A 16,603-nucleotide genomic window follows, 5' to 3' on the forward strand; every position below is an offset into this window, starting at 1 on the left:
CTATTCCATAATCTAAATCATTGATATACAGCATACTGTGATATACAGTGGTTAGATCATCAGTACGTTTGTTGATAGCATTTGAAATGTGCCTAGCCACACAGTTATGAATATAGAGTAGAGCCAGTGAGGAGGAGTTATCTAATACCAATCTGCGCAGATTGCTCTTCCGGTTAGGAAATTGAGGATCCAATTGCAGAGGGAGGTTCAGAGACGCGGGTTTTGTAGCTTATAGAAACATAGAAAACCTACGGCACAATACAGTCCCTTCGACCCACAAAGTTGTGCCGAACATGTCCCTAGCTTAGAAATTACTAGGCTTACCTATAGCCCTCTATTTTTCTAAGCTCCATGTACCTATCCAAAAGTCTCTTACAAGCCCCTATCGTATCTGCAATTGATCAGGACTGTAGGAATGATGGTGTTCAACACCGAGCTATGGTCAACAAACAGCATCCTGGGATAGACATTTGTATTGTTCAGCTGATCTAAGACTATGTGAAGAGCCATTGAAATTGCATCTGCTGTAGATTTATTGTGGCAATAAGCAAATTGTTGTGCGTACAAGTTTTTGCTGAAGCAGGAGTTGATTTTGGCCACGACCAACCTCTCAAATCATTTCATCACTGTAGATGTGAGTGCTACTGTACAATAGTCATTAAAGGCAGCTCACACTACTCTGCTTGGTCACCATTGCTGCTGTTTTGACGCAGGTGGGAATTTTCAACCTTTCACTGTTATGGTCCGAAATGTCCTTGAATACACCCACCAGTTGGTTGGCACCAGTTTTCAGAGCCTTACCGTGTACTCCGTCTGGGCCTGCCACTTTGCAAGGGTTCACCCTCTCGAAAAACAGCCTGACATTGGCCTCCAAGACAGAGATCACAGGGTCACGGGTGCAGAGTGGATCTTCAAAGCTATAGTTTTGATCTCCCTTTCAAAGCGGGCATAAAAGGCGTTGAGCTCATCTGGTCATGAAGCATCGCTGCTATTCATGCTATTGGGTTTCGCTTTGTAGGAAGTAATGTCTTACAAACCCTGCCAGAGTCGAAGTGCATCCGATGTCAGCTCCAACCTTGTATGGAATTGTTTTTTAGCTCTTGATTCTGAGGCTTTACTGATAGGAAAATGCAAGAGTTATTACTCCTTGAATGAATGTGTGCACTTTTCATTGTTGTCCACAGCCGGGCCTCCAGGAAGTGGTGGAGAGCTGTCGAGGGCAAAATCTCTTCTTCTCTACTGACATTGACAGTGCAATTAAAGAAGCTGACCTCATCTTTATTTCGGTGAGTGAAAGACCGATTCAGATTTATTTATCACAGATACAGTGAGACATCAGAATCAGGTTTAAAATCACTGCCATATAAGACCATAAGACATAGGAGCCGAATTAGGCCATTCGGTCCATTGCGTCTGCTCTACTATTCCATCATGTCTGATTTATTATCCCTCTCTGCCCCACTCCCACTCACTCCCCTTTAGGTGTTGATAAGGGCCTACGTCAGTTATGAAGCCATTGTGACATTATTTGGTGTGGTCAAGGTATCGATTCTTGCCACTTTGTATATAGTATCTCCATGGTCACCTGATCTACCAGACACATTCTCTTCCCTGTTGCCCCCGTTAGTCTCTATTGGGAGGCCAGCCAGTGTGAGCATTTTGCTTAGCCCTCAATCTGTCCCCTTGCCCTTCCGTTGTCGAGACGAATGTATATGTGTCACTTGTATGTTTACTGCAGCGTGAGAAATTTATTCGAGCATTGTATAACATTCCATCTAAACTGGCAGATTACAACCCAGTAAAGCCCAGATCTCCTCAGGGTGACGTGCATGAAAGTCTGGCCCAGCACGAGGTTCAGGCGGAGGCTGTGGTCTCCAGCAGTGTGGTGCTCAGAGTTGGGAAGATGGAGCTCCCTGGCAGCCAGGTGGAGAGTAACGTCTGGTTGCTGGCACTGAACTTGGGTGTCAACAAGGCTGGCAGCCCACCATTGCCCAAGTTACAGGCAGTTCTGTTGAGTGCTGCATAACCTAATGGAGATCCAGAGCCAGTCACGGAGGAGCACTGGTTTCACGTAGATCTAGCGTTCCGCTCAGCTGCAGAGGGTGACGACGTTTCTGCCACTGCTCCCTGGTGAGCCAAGAACACGTATCAAAGTGTAGCTACCTACTTACGCAGGAGACTGTTTACAGTTAGCTCCCTCATCCATACCCTCTGCAATCAGTAATCAAGCTTTCTCATCAACCGAGGAAGGGAGCAGTGTCCAAGACGGATCCTCCGGACATTGTGGCTTTCTTTTAACGCGCCTCATTGTGTTTTAAATCCTGGAAGGCAAGCGTCCAAAATGCACTGCAGCGACCACTGACAAAGAACCTAAAGCTTTCTGGCTCTTCAAAGCAAGTAGGGATGCCTTCCTGTAAATAATTCTGTTGTACATAATTATTAATGTATCACTCTACTAATTTTAACATAACTATAGGTAAAGTAATTGCCCTTTTGGTGACGGGATGAACCTTCATGTTCGTGTTGGTTTGTCCTTGTCATGTTTACTGAGATGTAATAAAAAGCTTTCGTTTGCCATCCAGACAAATCATTCCACACATTTGAGGCAGTAAAAAGAAAACGAGTTGCAGAGAAGATGCATTCAATGGACCAAATGGCCTCATCCTGCTCCTTTGTCTTGTGGTCTTGTAGGAGAATGGGGTTGAGAGAGGTGATAAATCAGCCATGATAGAATGACGGAGTAGACTTGATGGGCTGAATGGTCTGTGGGTTTTCGCCAATAAAATGACATGAGGCATTTTATATTTAACAAGAACAATTAATTGATTGTACTCTGAACACTGAGTACCAAAAAGCACGGTAAAAGAATTTCACGTAACTATGTCATCACGCCACACCAGTCTGTTAAAGTGAACCCTAGCTCAATGTTGGTGCGTGTGAATTGTGTCCCATTACCCTACAGGCTAAATTCTGCTCCTGTGTCCCGTTGTCCCCTGGTGTGGACATGGCCCAAGTGAGGAGTGAGAGACACTGAAGCAGGTCGATAGCTCACAGACTTTAATGCGAACAGTGTTAAAGAGAAAAGAAAACAAATGCTAGGCCAAACAGGGCCGTTGACTAAAACTCTCAAATGGAAAACGAAGCCTACACTGTGGCTGAAAGGAACAACTAAGAATAAAACGAAAACCATTAGTCTTCAGAGTCAGTTGACTCAACAGTCCAATTTCTCAGGCAAGGCAGAATGCAAAACAGGCAGCAAAACGTTGCTGTGTCTAAGTCTTTTCAAATACTGCAAAGGAATGAATGGAGTTAAATACTATCACAATGAAATAATAATTAGCTGATGCGTGCATATTCCCGTGCACAATTGCAGAATCTGCTGTGCTGCCAAATCCGTGGTTGTGACAGGGCCCCCTCTCTAGGCGCAGCCCCTGAGGCGCCACAGACCTGAGTCTGCTGGAAGTCCAGGGTGAGGGACTTGTCCAAGATGTCCTTCAGTGATGCTGGTAGGTAAGTGCCATGCTGTGCACTGCCAGTATTGGAGCCAGAGACTTCCATGTAGAGACAGAAACAAGAGCTTAGAGGTAGCTCGACCAAGTGACACCATGAGACAGATCATTCTCTAAATGAGGACCCTCCAATTGGAGCTAATCTGAATCCCTGAAAATAAATTTAACAATCTTAAACAGAAAACACCAGGAAACTGCATTACAAAGAGCAAGTTGCTGGAGAAAAACACAAGCAACTCTTAAACCATTAATAACTGTTGTTAATCAACAATTAACCAATTCAGCAGCTCTCTAAAAACCTCAGAGCCCAATGCTCTCTGATGCCCTGCCCAGGCCTGAAGAAATCACTGCTGGACCCACCTCCCTATAGCTGGCACCTGATGGCCAGGAAGACCTGAAGTCTCAAGATCCAGGGATGACTCGAGAGGCCTGGGGCACTCAAGAGGGAGGCATGGGGAACATAGAATAGTACAGCACAGTACAGGCCCTTCGGCCCACAATGTTGTGCCGACCCTCAAACCCTGCCTCCCATATAACCCCCCACCCTTAAATTCCTCCATATACCTGTCTAGTAGTCTCTTAAATTTCACTAGTGTATCTGCCTCCACCACTGACTCAGGCAGTGCATTCCACGCACCAACCACTCTCTGTCCTTTTGTATTGAGCAGTGGTGCCCTGGGGAAGAGGTGCTGGCTATCCACTCTATTTATTCCTCTTATTATCTTGTACACCTCTATCATGTCTCCTCTCATCCTCCTTCTCTCCAAAGAGTAAAGCCCTGGCTCGAAAGGCAGGGAGACTCGAGGATCCGGAGATTCTTTGAGGTCTGGGAACCCCAACAGACTGAGAGATCGGGGAATCTGAGAGACCTGGGAACCCCAGACTGAGATCAACAAGCCTCAGCCGGGGCCGAGAGGGCAGTTTGGGAGTCCTCGAGATGGGGAGGATATTGAAAATCTGTAAACACATTAAATAAACCTTGGAAACGTTCAGAAAAGTAAAAACCTTGGGAACAGAGAAAAGTCCTTGGGAAACCTTGAAAACATGAAACTTGAAAGCTAGAGCAGGAACCTTTTCAAATCTTGCTCACTGTGTTTTATCTTTCACGATTTTTCCAGAGGCAATTAGGATGTGCTTTCAATTTTACAGATCAAGGCAGCATAGACAGGTTTCTTTCATTGCTAAGCTAGCTGGATCTCTGTAGGTCTGTTTAATTTGCTACATGAAAGTTCAATTTTCCCAGTCTGTACCATAACTTTCATCAAGGGGTTAAAAATACTCTTAATAGGGTTAAGCAACACACATAGAAGTCGCTGGTGAACACAGCAGGCCAGGCAGCATCTGTAGGAAGAGGTGCAGTCGACGTTTCAGGCCGAGACCCTTCGTCAGGACTAACTGAAGGAAGAGTGAGTAAGGGATAGGGTTACTTCACTTGTGTATTTGCACACTCCAGCCAGGGATCAGCTTTTGGAGTAGGGGTCTTCCGGAATTTACACTATTGACTTAAATGATGATTTGTTGAATCAATTGATAAGCTTGCTTAAAACACTCATTTGTTATGCAGACCTAAGTTGCAGGACCACAAAGCTGGGAAGCTGGGTACTTTTGACTTAAAAAGCTTGGAATGGATACTGGAGAAACTCTATGTAGACTAGAGAAGCTCGGTATATAGACTCGGGACCCCCGGAATGTAGAGTCAGGACATGCACTGAGAGTAGAAGACACCCTCTTCTCAAGCCACCAATGTCAAAATGTCACTGTCCAAACTTTGCTGGGTCCATTATTGGCAAGATCCTTCTGTCACGCTGGAGACAGAAACAGGAGTTCATACAGAGGAATTCGAACGGAACATTGTTGCCTCGACGAATCACTCTGACCAATGAATCTGATGGCCAAGGTCAGCTACTCTCTCTCCGCTGGGTTCACCTTTGCGTGGTCGAGACTTGCTGTCACCAGGTTCGTATATGGCCCAAGTGAGGAGTGAGAGACACTGAAGCGGGTCGACATTTCACAGATTTTAATGCGAACAGTATTAAAGGGAAAAGAAAACAATAAACACTAGGCCGAACAGGGCCATTAACTAAAACTCTCAAATGGAAAACGAAGCCTACACTGCGGCTGAAAAGAACAACTAAGAATAAAATGAATACCACTAGTCTTCAGAGTCAGTTGACTTGACAGTTGAATTTCTCAGGCAAGGCGGAATGCAGGCAGGCAGCAAAGCATTGCTGAACCCAAGTCTTGACGAGTACTACAACAGAATGAATGGAGCTAAGTACTATCACAATGAAATAATAATTAGCCAATAAAAATTTCATCTTTTAGCCTTTGGGAGGTCTGATAACAGTGAATTAGAAGCAATCCTTGAGTCTGGTGAGATGTCATCTTAAACTTTTATAAACTTCTGCCGGATGGGAGAGGGGAGAAGAGAGAATGATTGTGCTGGGAGGGGCCCTCGGTGAAGTTGGCTGCTTTCTTTGAGAAATGTAGAGAGGGACAATGAAAGGGAGGCTGGTGGGACGGTGAAAGGGAGGCTGGTTTGCATGAAGGACTGGGCCGTTATCATAGTAGTGCCTTGGGGTCTGATGTAGAACAGTTGCCATACCAAGCTGTGATGTATTCAGATAGGACGCTTTTAAGTTAAAGTTGAAGTTTCATTATCATTCAACCATGAATACAGCCATGAATAAAGCTTTTCAGCTTTCTACTTCAAGATTCAAGATTCAAAAGATTCAAAAATCTTTATTGTCATTCTAACTGTACATCAGCTCTGCAGGGCAGAATGAGACAGCATTTCTCAGGAGCAGTGCAATCATAACATAACAAACGCAACACTAAATAATAAACATAACAATAAATAGTAAAACACAACAGCCACATGTCAGTTAAAATCAGTTATAAGTGTCCAGTGCAAGTTAAAAGTGTCCAAAGCAGAGTCAGGTGGAGCAGCTATTTAGCAGTCTGACTGCCTGTGGGAGGAAGCTGTTTAGTAGCCTTGTGGTTTTAGTTTTGATGCTCCTGTAACGTTTGCCTGATGGCAGAAGAACAAACAGTTCATGGAGAGGGTGTGAGGGGTCTTTAATGATGTACCGTGTCTTCTGGAAGCATCGACTCTGAAAGGGGTCTTGGACAGAAGGCAGGGAGACCCCAATAACCTTCTCTGCTCCCCTAACCACCCTCTGCAAGGCTTTTTTGTTGACAGCACTGCAGCTGGAGTACCAGGTTGTGATGCAAAAGGTCAGCACACTCTCAACCACGCCTCTGTAGAATGGAGTTAAGATGTCAGTGGGGAGTGATGCTTGTTTAAGCTTCCTCAGAAAGTGCAATCTCTGCTGGGCCCGTTTCACAATCCCAGTGGTGTTCCTGGACCAGGTGAGATTGTCCGAGATCTGCACCCCAAGGAGCTTGGTTCCTTATGTTCTCTCATTAGGACCTCATCTCTTTTCCTACCTATGTCGTTGGTACCGATACGTACCATGACTTCTGGCTGCTCACCTTCCCCCTTTAGAATGCTGTGGACCCAATCTGAGACGTCCTTGACCCTGGGCGCCTGGGTTGCAATATACCATCCAGGTATCTCCTTCACAGAGTCTGCTGTCTGCTCCTCTAATTACAGAGTCCCCTCTTCACCACTGCACTCTTCCCTTCTGAGCCAGGGAGCCGGACTTGGTGCTGGAGACCTGGTCGCTGCAGCTTTTCCCTGGAAAACCATCCCTGCAACAGCATCCAAATGTGAATGGCTGCAGGGGTACCTATTCCATTCCTCTCTCCTGACAGTCACCCAGGTACCTGCCTCCTGCAGCTCCTATCCATCATCTCTTTAGTTTCCCGTGTGAGCCGAAGTTCATCGAGCTGTTGCTCCAGTTCCTTAATACGGTCTCGAAGCAGCTGCGGCTCAGTGCACTTCATGCAGATGTAGTTATCGGGGAGAATGGAGCTCTCCCAAAATTCCCAAATCTCACACATGGAGCAATGGCAAAACCTGGACCCATTCTCCACACACCAGCTATGTACTAACAGGGAAAGGAAACTTGCTTACTTAGAGCTTCTGCCTGTACTTGCCCAAGCCTGTTCTCTCATGTGCCAGGGTTGGGGATGTTTTGCATCGGGTCCAGGATATTCTAAATGGGGAGGGTGAACAGACAGAAGTTGTGGCACATTTTGGTACCAACGTCATAGGTAAGAAAAGGGAGGAGCAGGACTCTGATTAAAAAGCTTGTCTTGCAGTTGGATCTGCATGAGCAGCATGCAAGACAAAGCAACGCACACAAAATGCTGGAGGAACTCAGCAGGCCAGGCAGCATCTATGGAAAAGAGTAAACGGTTGGTGTTTCAGGCCGAGAGCCTTCGTCAGGACTGGAAAGAAAGAGGAGAAGTCGGAGTAAGAAGGTGGGTGGAGTGTGCAAGACGAGATTTTCACGGTAGCTCACTGCATGTGACAGTAATAAACCAACATACCGATGTGTTATACACCTGTACAAGATCACCCCATCTTCCCCTACACTCCACGAAAGAAAGACCCAGCCTGCTCAACCTCCCTCCATAACTCAGTCCCTCGAATCGCAGCAGCATTCTTGGAAAACTCTGCCCTCGTTCCTGCGTTACGCCATGGCGAGGTTTTGCAGGAACTGTTCACTTTGTGACTCCGTGGTCCACTCCCACCCAGCACCCGCATTCTTACAGCACCACCCCCTAAATGTTCTCTCACCTCTTCCCATCCCACCACCCGGGTCCTTCCGGGTGAAGCTGTGATTTACCCGCACTTTCCCCCCAATCTACCTCACTGCGTGCCACGCTCTCCTCTACACTGGAAAAACCAAATACAGATTGAGCACCTGCATTCAGTTCGTGGGAGAGCCGAGCCTTCACGGTACCCGTAATGGAAGCAGCCATCAGTCAGTGGGTTGAACAGAAACGATGGAGGGGAAGCAGTGAGAGAGGGTCTGGCGGAACTCCCGCTGGAGAGAGCAGGAAACCTCCGAAGCTGCCGCTCAATGAAAAGACTGGACAGTGCAGTGTTCAGCACAGCCCCTTGCCCGACCTGCTGACCTCCTCCGGCAGTTTGTGTGTTGCCCCAGATTCCAGTGGCCGCTGTCTCCAGGGCCTCCAGACAATTTAATCTGCCCTTACTTGGGCCTGTTGGTGTGTGGCCTTCTGCACAGTGACAGTGAGGACTGACAACAGCTTGTCTGACGTTACCGTAAATTCTGGTGTATAAGCCGACCCCCCCATCTTCAATGTTGAAAAAGTGACTTTTTCACCTTACCTTTGTATAAGCCGACCCCTTTTGTAGAGGTTTTTGATTTAACCAGAAAAGATCACAAGATCTCACATGCCGGTACTTAGCTTTGCCGGATCCGGAACCTGGAAATTTTGTGAACCAGTACCCGCTAAGAAAATAGGCCTACACATTATAGAGTGTTATAAGCGATTTCTTAATAAATAGATCAGGGAGGGAAGTTTTGGATTAGGTTCCCAATGGTAAAGAATCCTCTGAAATGTAACCCCCATGAAACCATTTAGCGCCCATCGTAATCTCGTTTAAAACATAACATGGGGTGGCGGGATCAGTACGTGTACTCAGTATTGAGTTTGCGACCACCATGTACAAAAGATTAAAATGAATGCGGTATGATGCTGGCTTCAAGCTGAAGGTTGTTGATTTTGCTAAAGGAACGAATAATTCTGCAGTTGCTAAGAAGTTTAGTGTAAACGGGAAGCAAGTGAGAGAGTGGAGAAAGGCAGAGGACATGCTGAGGGAAATGCCAAAGACAAAATGTGCAAACTGCAGGAAAACATGCCAGTGGCCAGAACTGCAAGAAAAGGTTTTAGAGTGGGTGAATCACCAGGGATCGTCTGGACACGTTGTTACCAGAGAAGTGATTTGAGTTCAGGTGTTGAAATGGGCTGAAAAACACCATGAGGTCAGCGAAAATGTCAAAGCTGCGCGAAGTTGGTGTACCCTACTTACGAATAGACTTGATCTTGTGTTGAGACAAAAAAACAAAGATTGCTCAGAAGTTGCCGAGCGATCTTGAGAATAAGATTACAGCCTTCCAATCGTTTGTCATCAAGCATCGAAAGGCACATTCTTACCCGCTCTCACTGATTGGTAACACGGACGAGACACCAATGTTCTTTGATTTTGCTGGCAACCGCACTGTCAATCAGAAAGGGGAGAAAACAGTCCTTGTCAAAACAACTGGACAAGAGAAGCAACATTTTACTGTCGTGTTACCGTGTATGGCTGATGGGACCAAACTACCACCAATGGTGATTTTTAAGAGGAAAACATTCCCAAAGAAAGAAAAATTCCCGCTAGGTGTTGTTTGCATTCAAGAACATGGCTGGATGGATCAAGCAGGTTGCTTGAAGTGGGTTAAAGAGGTGTGGCATTGACGTCCCGAAGATTTCAGGAAGGAAAAGTTGCTACTTATCTGGGACACGTTCAAAGCGCACTTGTCAGGTGAGACAAAAGCAGCATTGAAAGCTGAAAATACAGACATTGCGGTCATGGTATGGTGACTGCCAAAGAATGGAATGCGATTTTGGGAGAGTCAGATAATGATGAGTGTGAGAGTTTCAAGCTCCGAATGTTTGACGACAACAGTGTGTACAAGTAAATTGAGAAACAGAATGTGTTTTGTAGATCTTTTGTGTAGCTTTCATAAGTGTTTGTATTTTCTTTTGTATTTGACTCAAAAACAGCCAATAAATATGACCTGTCTTCCATGTATTCGTTCTTCCAAAGTTAGCACCCTGTGTATAAGCCGACCCCCTAATTTTAGGACCAAAATTTAGGGCCAAATTCTCGGCTTATACACCGGAATTTATGGTATTCCTTTATTTCTTGTGGGAGACAGCGCTCTAACAGGATTTGGCCACAGTGGAATTGGAATTGGTTTATTATTGTCACATGTACCGAGATGCATGTGACTATATGCAGGGTGGAAGGTGATAGGTTCTTGATTAATCAGTGTTAAAGGTTACAGGGAGAAGGCAGGAGAATGGGATTGAGGATGCATCGAGGTAGAACAAGGTAAAACAACACAGAATGAAGAATGAAGTGTTACAGTTACAGAGAGAGTGCAGTGCAGGCAGACAAGGCAAACAATAAGGTGCAAGGTCGTAAGGAGGTAGTTCGTGAGGTCAAGAGTCAATCGTGTGTGTGTGTGTGTGTGTGTGTGCGCGCATGTGTGCCCTTAACTCCCGGTGGAGTTGACGGGGCGCCGTCATGACAAGCTTTTTGCGCCGATCTTTTTGGTGATTGCTCATACTTTATACCTTATTGTCGCCAAACAATTGGTACTAGAATGTACAATCATCACAGCGATATTTGATTCTGCGCTTCACACTCCCTGGATTACAAATATTAAATATTAAAGATATTAAAATAGTTAAAATTAGTAAATATTAAAAATTTAAATTATAAATCATAAATAGAAAAATGGGAAGTAAGGTAGTGCAAAAAAAACCGAGAGGCAGGTCCGGATATTTGGAGGGTACGGCCCAGATCCGGGTCAGGATGCATTCAGCAGTCTTATCACAGTTGGAAAGAAGCTGTTCCCAAATCTGACCATATGAGTCTTCAAGCTCCTGAGCCTTCTCCCGGAAGGAAGAGGGATGAAAAGTGTGTTGGCTGGGTGGGTCGTGTCCTTGATTATCCTGGCAGCACTGGTCCGACAGCGTGCGGTGTAAAGTGAGTCCAAGGACGGAAGATTGGTTTGTGTGATGTGCTGCACCATGTTCACGATCTTCTGCAGCTTCTTTCGGTCTTGGACAGGACAACTTCCATACCAGGTTGTGATGCACCCTAGAAGAATGCTTTCTACGGTGCATCTATAAAAATTAGTGAGGGTTTTAGGGGACGAGCCAAATTTCTCTAGTTTTCTTGGGAAGTAAAGGCGCTGGTGGGCCTTCTTGGCAGTGGGCTCTGCTTGGTTGGACCAAGTCAAGTCATTTGTGATATTGACCCCGAGGAACTTGAAGCTTCTGACCTGTTCCACTTGTGCACTACCAATGTAAATTGAGTGGTGCAGTCCGCTACTCCTTCTGAAGTTAAAACAACCAATTCCTTCATCTTGCTGACGTTGAGGGATAGGTTATTGTCTTCGCACCATGCCACCAGGTTCTTAATTTCCCCCCTGTACTCAAACTCATCATTACCCGAGATACGGCCTACAATTGTTGTGTCATCAGCAAACATATATTGAGTTTGATGGAAACTTGGCTACACAATCATGGGTGTACAGTGAGTACAGCAGGGGGCTGAGTACACAGCCTTGTGGGGCACCGGTGCTCAGAGTGATTATAGAGGAGCACTTGTCCCCTGTTTTTACATGGTACGGTTATGTCCTTGGGAAACATAAAATATTCTTATAACATCAGAGTGAAAGCTGTCCTTAAGCCTGGTGGGACGAGCTTTCAGGCTTTTGTATCTTCTGCCCGATGGGAGAGGGGAGAAGAGAGAATGTCTGGGTGGGTGGGGTCTTTGATTACGCTGGCTGCTTTACTGAGACACAGAGTCAGAATCAGCTTTATTATCATACTTCATGAAATTTGTTGTTTTGCAGCAGCAGTACAGTGAAAAAAAGATTCAAGATCATGTAATATCATTTCCAGTACACAGTGTAACAGTCTGTAATTGTTTCTCCAGTTCCGATGCAGCACAAAAAAAACATAATAAGGTAAAGTGCAGAATAATAAAAGAAACCCACGATATGCAGTATATACCGTGGTACATGAGATAACTTGTATACATAGATTGTTTGTACGTCCATAAAGTGGCTAGGCACAGGAGTGTCTCTACATAAACTGACAGGATATGATAAAGTAGTGGTTGGGGGTGTGGAGGGTGGGTTAGTGGGTGGAGGTGCTGATCAGCATTACTGCTTAGAGAAAGAAACTGTTTTTGAGCCTGGTGATCCTGGTGTGGATGCTACGTGACCTCCTCCCCGATTACCACATACACACTAAGTACAAAGACACACAGTAGAGTCACTGAAAAGCTGAGCCCTGCTGGAGTGTCAAACAACCTATGTGCAAAAACAAAAAGAAAAGGGAAAAAAGAAATAATAATAAATAAATACAGGTGGCCCCCGTTTTCCAAGTGTTCACTTTATGATACCTCGCTGTTACGGAAGACCTACATTAGTTACCTGTTTTCGCTAACAGAAGGTGTTTTCTCTGTTACGAAAAAAGGCAGCATGCGCCTGAACAGCCAATCTCCTCCCCCGGAACTGCATTCTAGCCACCATTGCTTAAACACGTGCTTTATCTCGATTTATTTTGTGCATCCATTAGCAAGATGAGTTCCAAGGTATCGGAAAAGCCTAAAAGAGCTCGTAAGGGCGTTATACTTAGCGTAAAAGTAGACATAATTAGGTGCTTCAATCGTGGTGAACGAAGTGAGGACATTGTCCACATATCGAACTTGCCCGCGTCCAGCATTCGCACTATTTATACGCAGAGAGAAAGCTGCCGATGTTACTGTTGGTTCTGCTCGTAGCAAAGTGGTCTCTCTTAGTCGGCATCCAATAATAGATAAAATGGAAAGTCTATTGCTTGAGTGGATTGATGGGTGTACAAAGCGTGGTGTTCCGTTAAGTTTTCTTATACTTAAAAGGAGGAATTGGTCAGTCTTTTTAATAAGCTGAAACAGAAAGCACTGGGCGATGGTGATGAAAGTGTTGTGAAAGTGGAATTTAAAGTTAGTCATGGGTGGTTTGATTGGTTTCTGAGGCGAGGGCAGCTTCATAGTTTAAGCAGTGGTCCCCAATCTCCAGGCCGCGAAGAATGCAGGGGTGCAGCAGTAGTCGGGACGCACCCAGCACATCTTTAAGAAAAAAGCCGAAATAAACAAGCTAATTAATTAGGTGCCGCCCGGCACGTAATGTCGACCCAGATCAGAGGCGATTGCCGATTGTGTCAGGTGGTTGTTCGTATAAGCAAGTGTTTAACTGTGATGAAACTGCAATTTATTGGAGTCTTCCTGATTCCGGTAAGTGAAACTACACTGTACATACATTATTTCTATTTTATATAGACTGTGTATTTTTATGTGTTATTTGGTATGATTTGGCAGCTTCATTGCTTAAAGGTTACTGGAGAGAGTGTTTCTGCCGAGAGTGCTTGCGCCGTGTTTTTGCCGAGAGCGCTTCCGCGAGATTTTCGCTGCGCTAGACAGTGCTGCAGAAAAGTATTTCTACTTTATATAGGCTGTGTATTTATCATATCATTCCTGCTTTTACTAAATGTTACTGTTATTTTAGGTTTTGTGTGTTATTTGGCATGATTTTATAGGTTATTTTTGGGATCTGGGAACGCTCAAAAATTTTTCCCATATTAATAAATGGTAATTGCTTATTCACTTTACAACATTCCGGCTTACGAACCGTTTCATAGGAACACTCTACCTTCGGATGGCGGGGGAAACCTGTAATAAATATCGAGCACATGAGATGAAGGGTCCTTGAAATTGAGGCCGTAAGTCATGGGATCTGTTCAGTGACGGGTGTGTGAAATTAAAAAGATTAGCTTTATTTGTCACATCTACTTTGAAACGTACAGTGAAAATGTGTTGTTGGTATCAAATCAAATCAGCAAGGAGTGGGTTGGGTCTTCGATCATCTTCTCAAGCCCATCACTCCTACAGGACAGCAGCTCACCAGAGTCTTGTCCCCTGGGCCAGTCTGTCAACTTGTCCCCAGTTGTAGTCTATCTTCGAAGATCCTTCCTTTTCCAGGGATGAGGTCTCTGGAGCTTTTGTTGGTGTTTCTATAGCACTGGGTTTTAACGGGACGGGGTTGCTAGCCCCATGTCGAACCCTCCTCCTATTGCAGCTGGGCCTGGGGTCATCCATGGTGGAGCTGTCTTTGATGTTGGCTGCTTTACTGAGGCACCAAGTAGTGCAGGCAGAGTCCGTGGAGGGGAGGCTGCTCACTCTGCGATGTGCTGAGCTGTGTCCACAACTCTGCAGTTCCCTATGGTTGAGGGTAGAGCAGTTGCCATACCCAGCTGGCAAAAACAACTGGTCTGTCCAATCGTGAAGTAAACTTGTCTTAATCGGGTCTGCTGGGGCCTGTCCCTTATCTGATCACCTCACCCCTTCTCCTCGTCCAACAGGTAAACACCCCAACAAAGACCTTTGGGATTGGGAAGGGCCGGGCCGCGGACCTGAAGTACATCGAGGCCTGCGCCCGGAGGATAGCAGAAGTGGGCAATGGCAGCAAGATCGTGGTGGAGAAGAGCACGGTGCCAGTGAGGGCCGCTGAGAGCATTCGCAGGATATTCAACGCCAACACCAAGTCCAGCTTAAACCTCCAAGTAAGTGACAAGAATGATCCTGGGAATGAAAGGGTTAACGTATAATGAGGTCTCAGCCAGTACTTGCTGGAGTTCAGAAGAATTGAATATTGAAAGTCCAGATAGAGTGGACATGCAGAAGATGTATCCTATTGTGGAGGAGTCTAGGCCCAGAGGGCACATCCTCAGAATACAAGGACATCCCTTTACTACAGAGATGAGGAGAAATTGCTTTAACCAGAGGGAGGTGAATCTGTGGAATTCATTGCCACAGACGGCTGTGGAGGTATATTTAAAGAAGAGGTTGATAGGTTCTTGGTTAGTAAGGGGGTCAAAGGTTACAGGGAGAAGGCAGGAGAATGGAGTTGAGAGAGATAATAAATCAGCCATGATGGAATAGTGGAGCAGACTCAATGGGCCAAATGGCCTAATTCTGCTCTTGTATTTTATCATCTATGGTCTAATACCTGCTCAATATGCAATCAAAGTGTGCTCTTACCAGGGACTTGTAACATAGCTTGTATCCTGCTGCATTCAAGATTGCCTTTGGCTTGTGGTCTGCTTAGACAGCTAGCCAAATTTGTAGGAGTGTGTTAAACATTATTGATGAGTGAACACTTCATCCTCTAGGTGCTGTCCAACCCCGAATTTCTGGCTGAAGGCACAGCAATCACTGACCTCAAGAATCCTGACAGAGTTCTCATTGGCGGAGACGAGACACCAGAAGGTCAAAAGGCCATTCTGGCCCTCAAGAGCATCTACGAGCACTGGGTGCCGGAGAACAAGATTATCACAACCAACACCTGGTCGTCGGAACTCTCAAAACTGGTACAGTCTTTGACTAAAGCATGATGGGATTGGTTGTAAAAAATCCGTGGAGTTTGTGCTCCATTCCAGAGTCGTTTCAATAAAGACAGTGGATTTTGGTAAATTGGGACAAATCGGGGCCAGTACATTCTGGCCCAATTTTGCAGCTGCCCCAATTAGCTGGTTTCATGGAAAAATTAAAAAGGTATAAAAGAAAAACTACTGTTTAACTGAGTAACAAATTGTATATTTAAATACAGAAATACATATCAAATGAGAACAATACCAATACTACTACAGTACTATAAACTGCATGTTGGTTCCTAATAGTTATCTACAGAGGAATTCATACAATGTATGCTCCATGTACTTTTGATTGTAAATGAACAAAATCGGTGCAGATACCTAATGCAGTTAATAGTCATAGTCATACTTTATTGATCCCGGGGGAAATTAGTTTTTGGTTACAGTTGCACCATAAATAATTAAATAGTAATAAAACCATAAATAGTTAAATAGTAATATGTAAATATGTAAATTATGCCAGGAAATAAGTCCAGGACCAGCCTATTGGCTCAGGGTGTCTGACCCTCCAAGGGAGGAGTTGTAAAGTTTGTTGACACCCTTCATACAATGCATCCTCCAAATCTTCATTTTCATTGTACTATTCAAGATGATTGTAAATACCTTCAAACTCTTTGTAGTTTCTAACTTGTTGTAGTAGTGAAATCGTTTCATTTTCACTCCTGGCTGTTTCTCACATCTCCAAGCTTGAATGCTTAAAACCACAGTGAACAAAACGGTTCTGACTTACCTTGCTGTTTATTTCTCACCAACTATTTGTGACAAAAATCACTGCGTTTCGAACAGAAACACACACAACTGACTCTATTAAAAACTGTTTGCTGTAAGCTTAATGTAGTATCTAATGTCCACACAAGTGCACATGACTGACGCTAGTTAGAAATTGTTTGACATCGGTC

At 44.9% G+C, this 16,603-nt stretch overlaps 1 protein-coding gene across 5 annotated transcripts in view; it reads left to right on the forward strand.

Annotated features, from left to right (window-relative positions):
- The window catches only part of LOC140200610 (UDP-glucose 6-dehydrogenase-like), an 87,592-nt gene that overhangs the window by 44,129 nt on the left and 26,860 nt on the right, over positions 1-16,603 (forward strand). For all 5 annotated transcript variants that reach the window (XM_072264163.1, XM_072264160.1, XM_072264161.1 and 2 more), the window contains 3 exons: positions 1,185-1,286; positions 14,634-14,834; positions 15,444-15,641. In XM_072264163.1, coding sequence (XP_072120264.1) covers positions 1,185-1,286; positions 14,634-14,834; positions 15,444-15,641 — 501 coding nt within the window. The remainder of the gene's footprint in view (positions 1-1,184; positions 1,287-14,633; positions 14,835-15,443; positions 15,642-16,603) is intronic.

The sequence above is a fragment of the Mobula birostris genome, chromosome 7, assembly GCF_030028105.1.
Source record: "Mobula birostris isolate sMobBir1 chromosome 7, sMobBir1.hap1, whole genome shotgun sequence".
NCBI lineage: Eukaryota > Metazoa > Chordata > Chondrichthyes > Myliobatiformes > Myliobatidae > Mobula > Mobula birostris.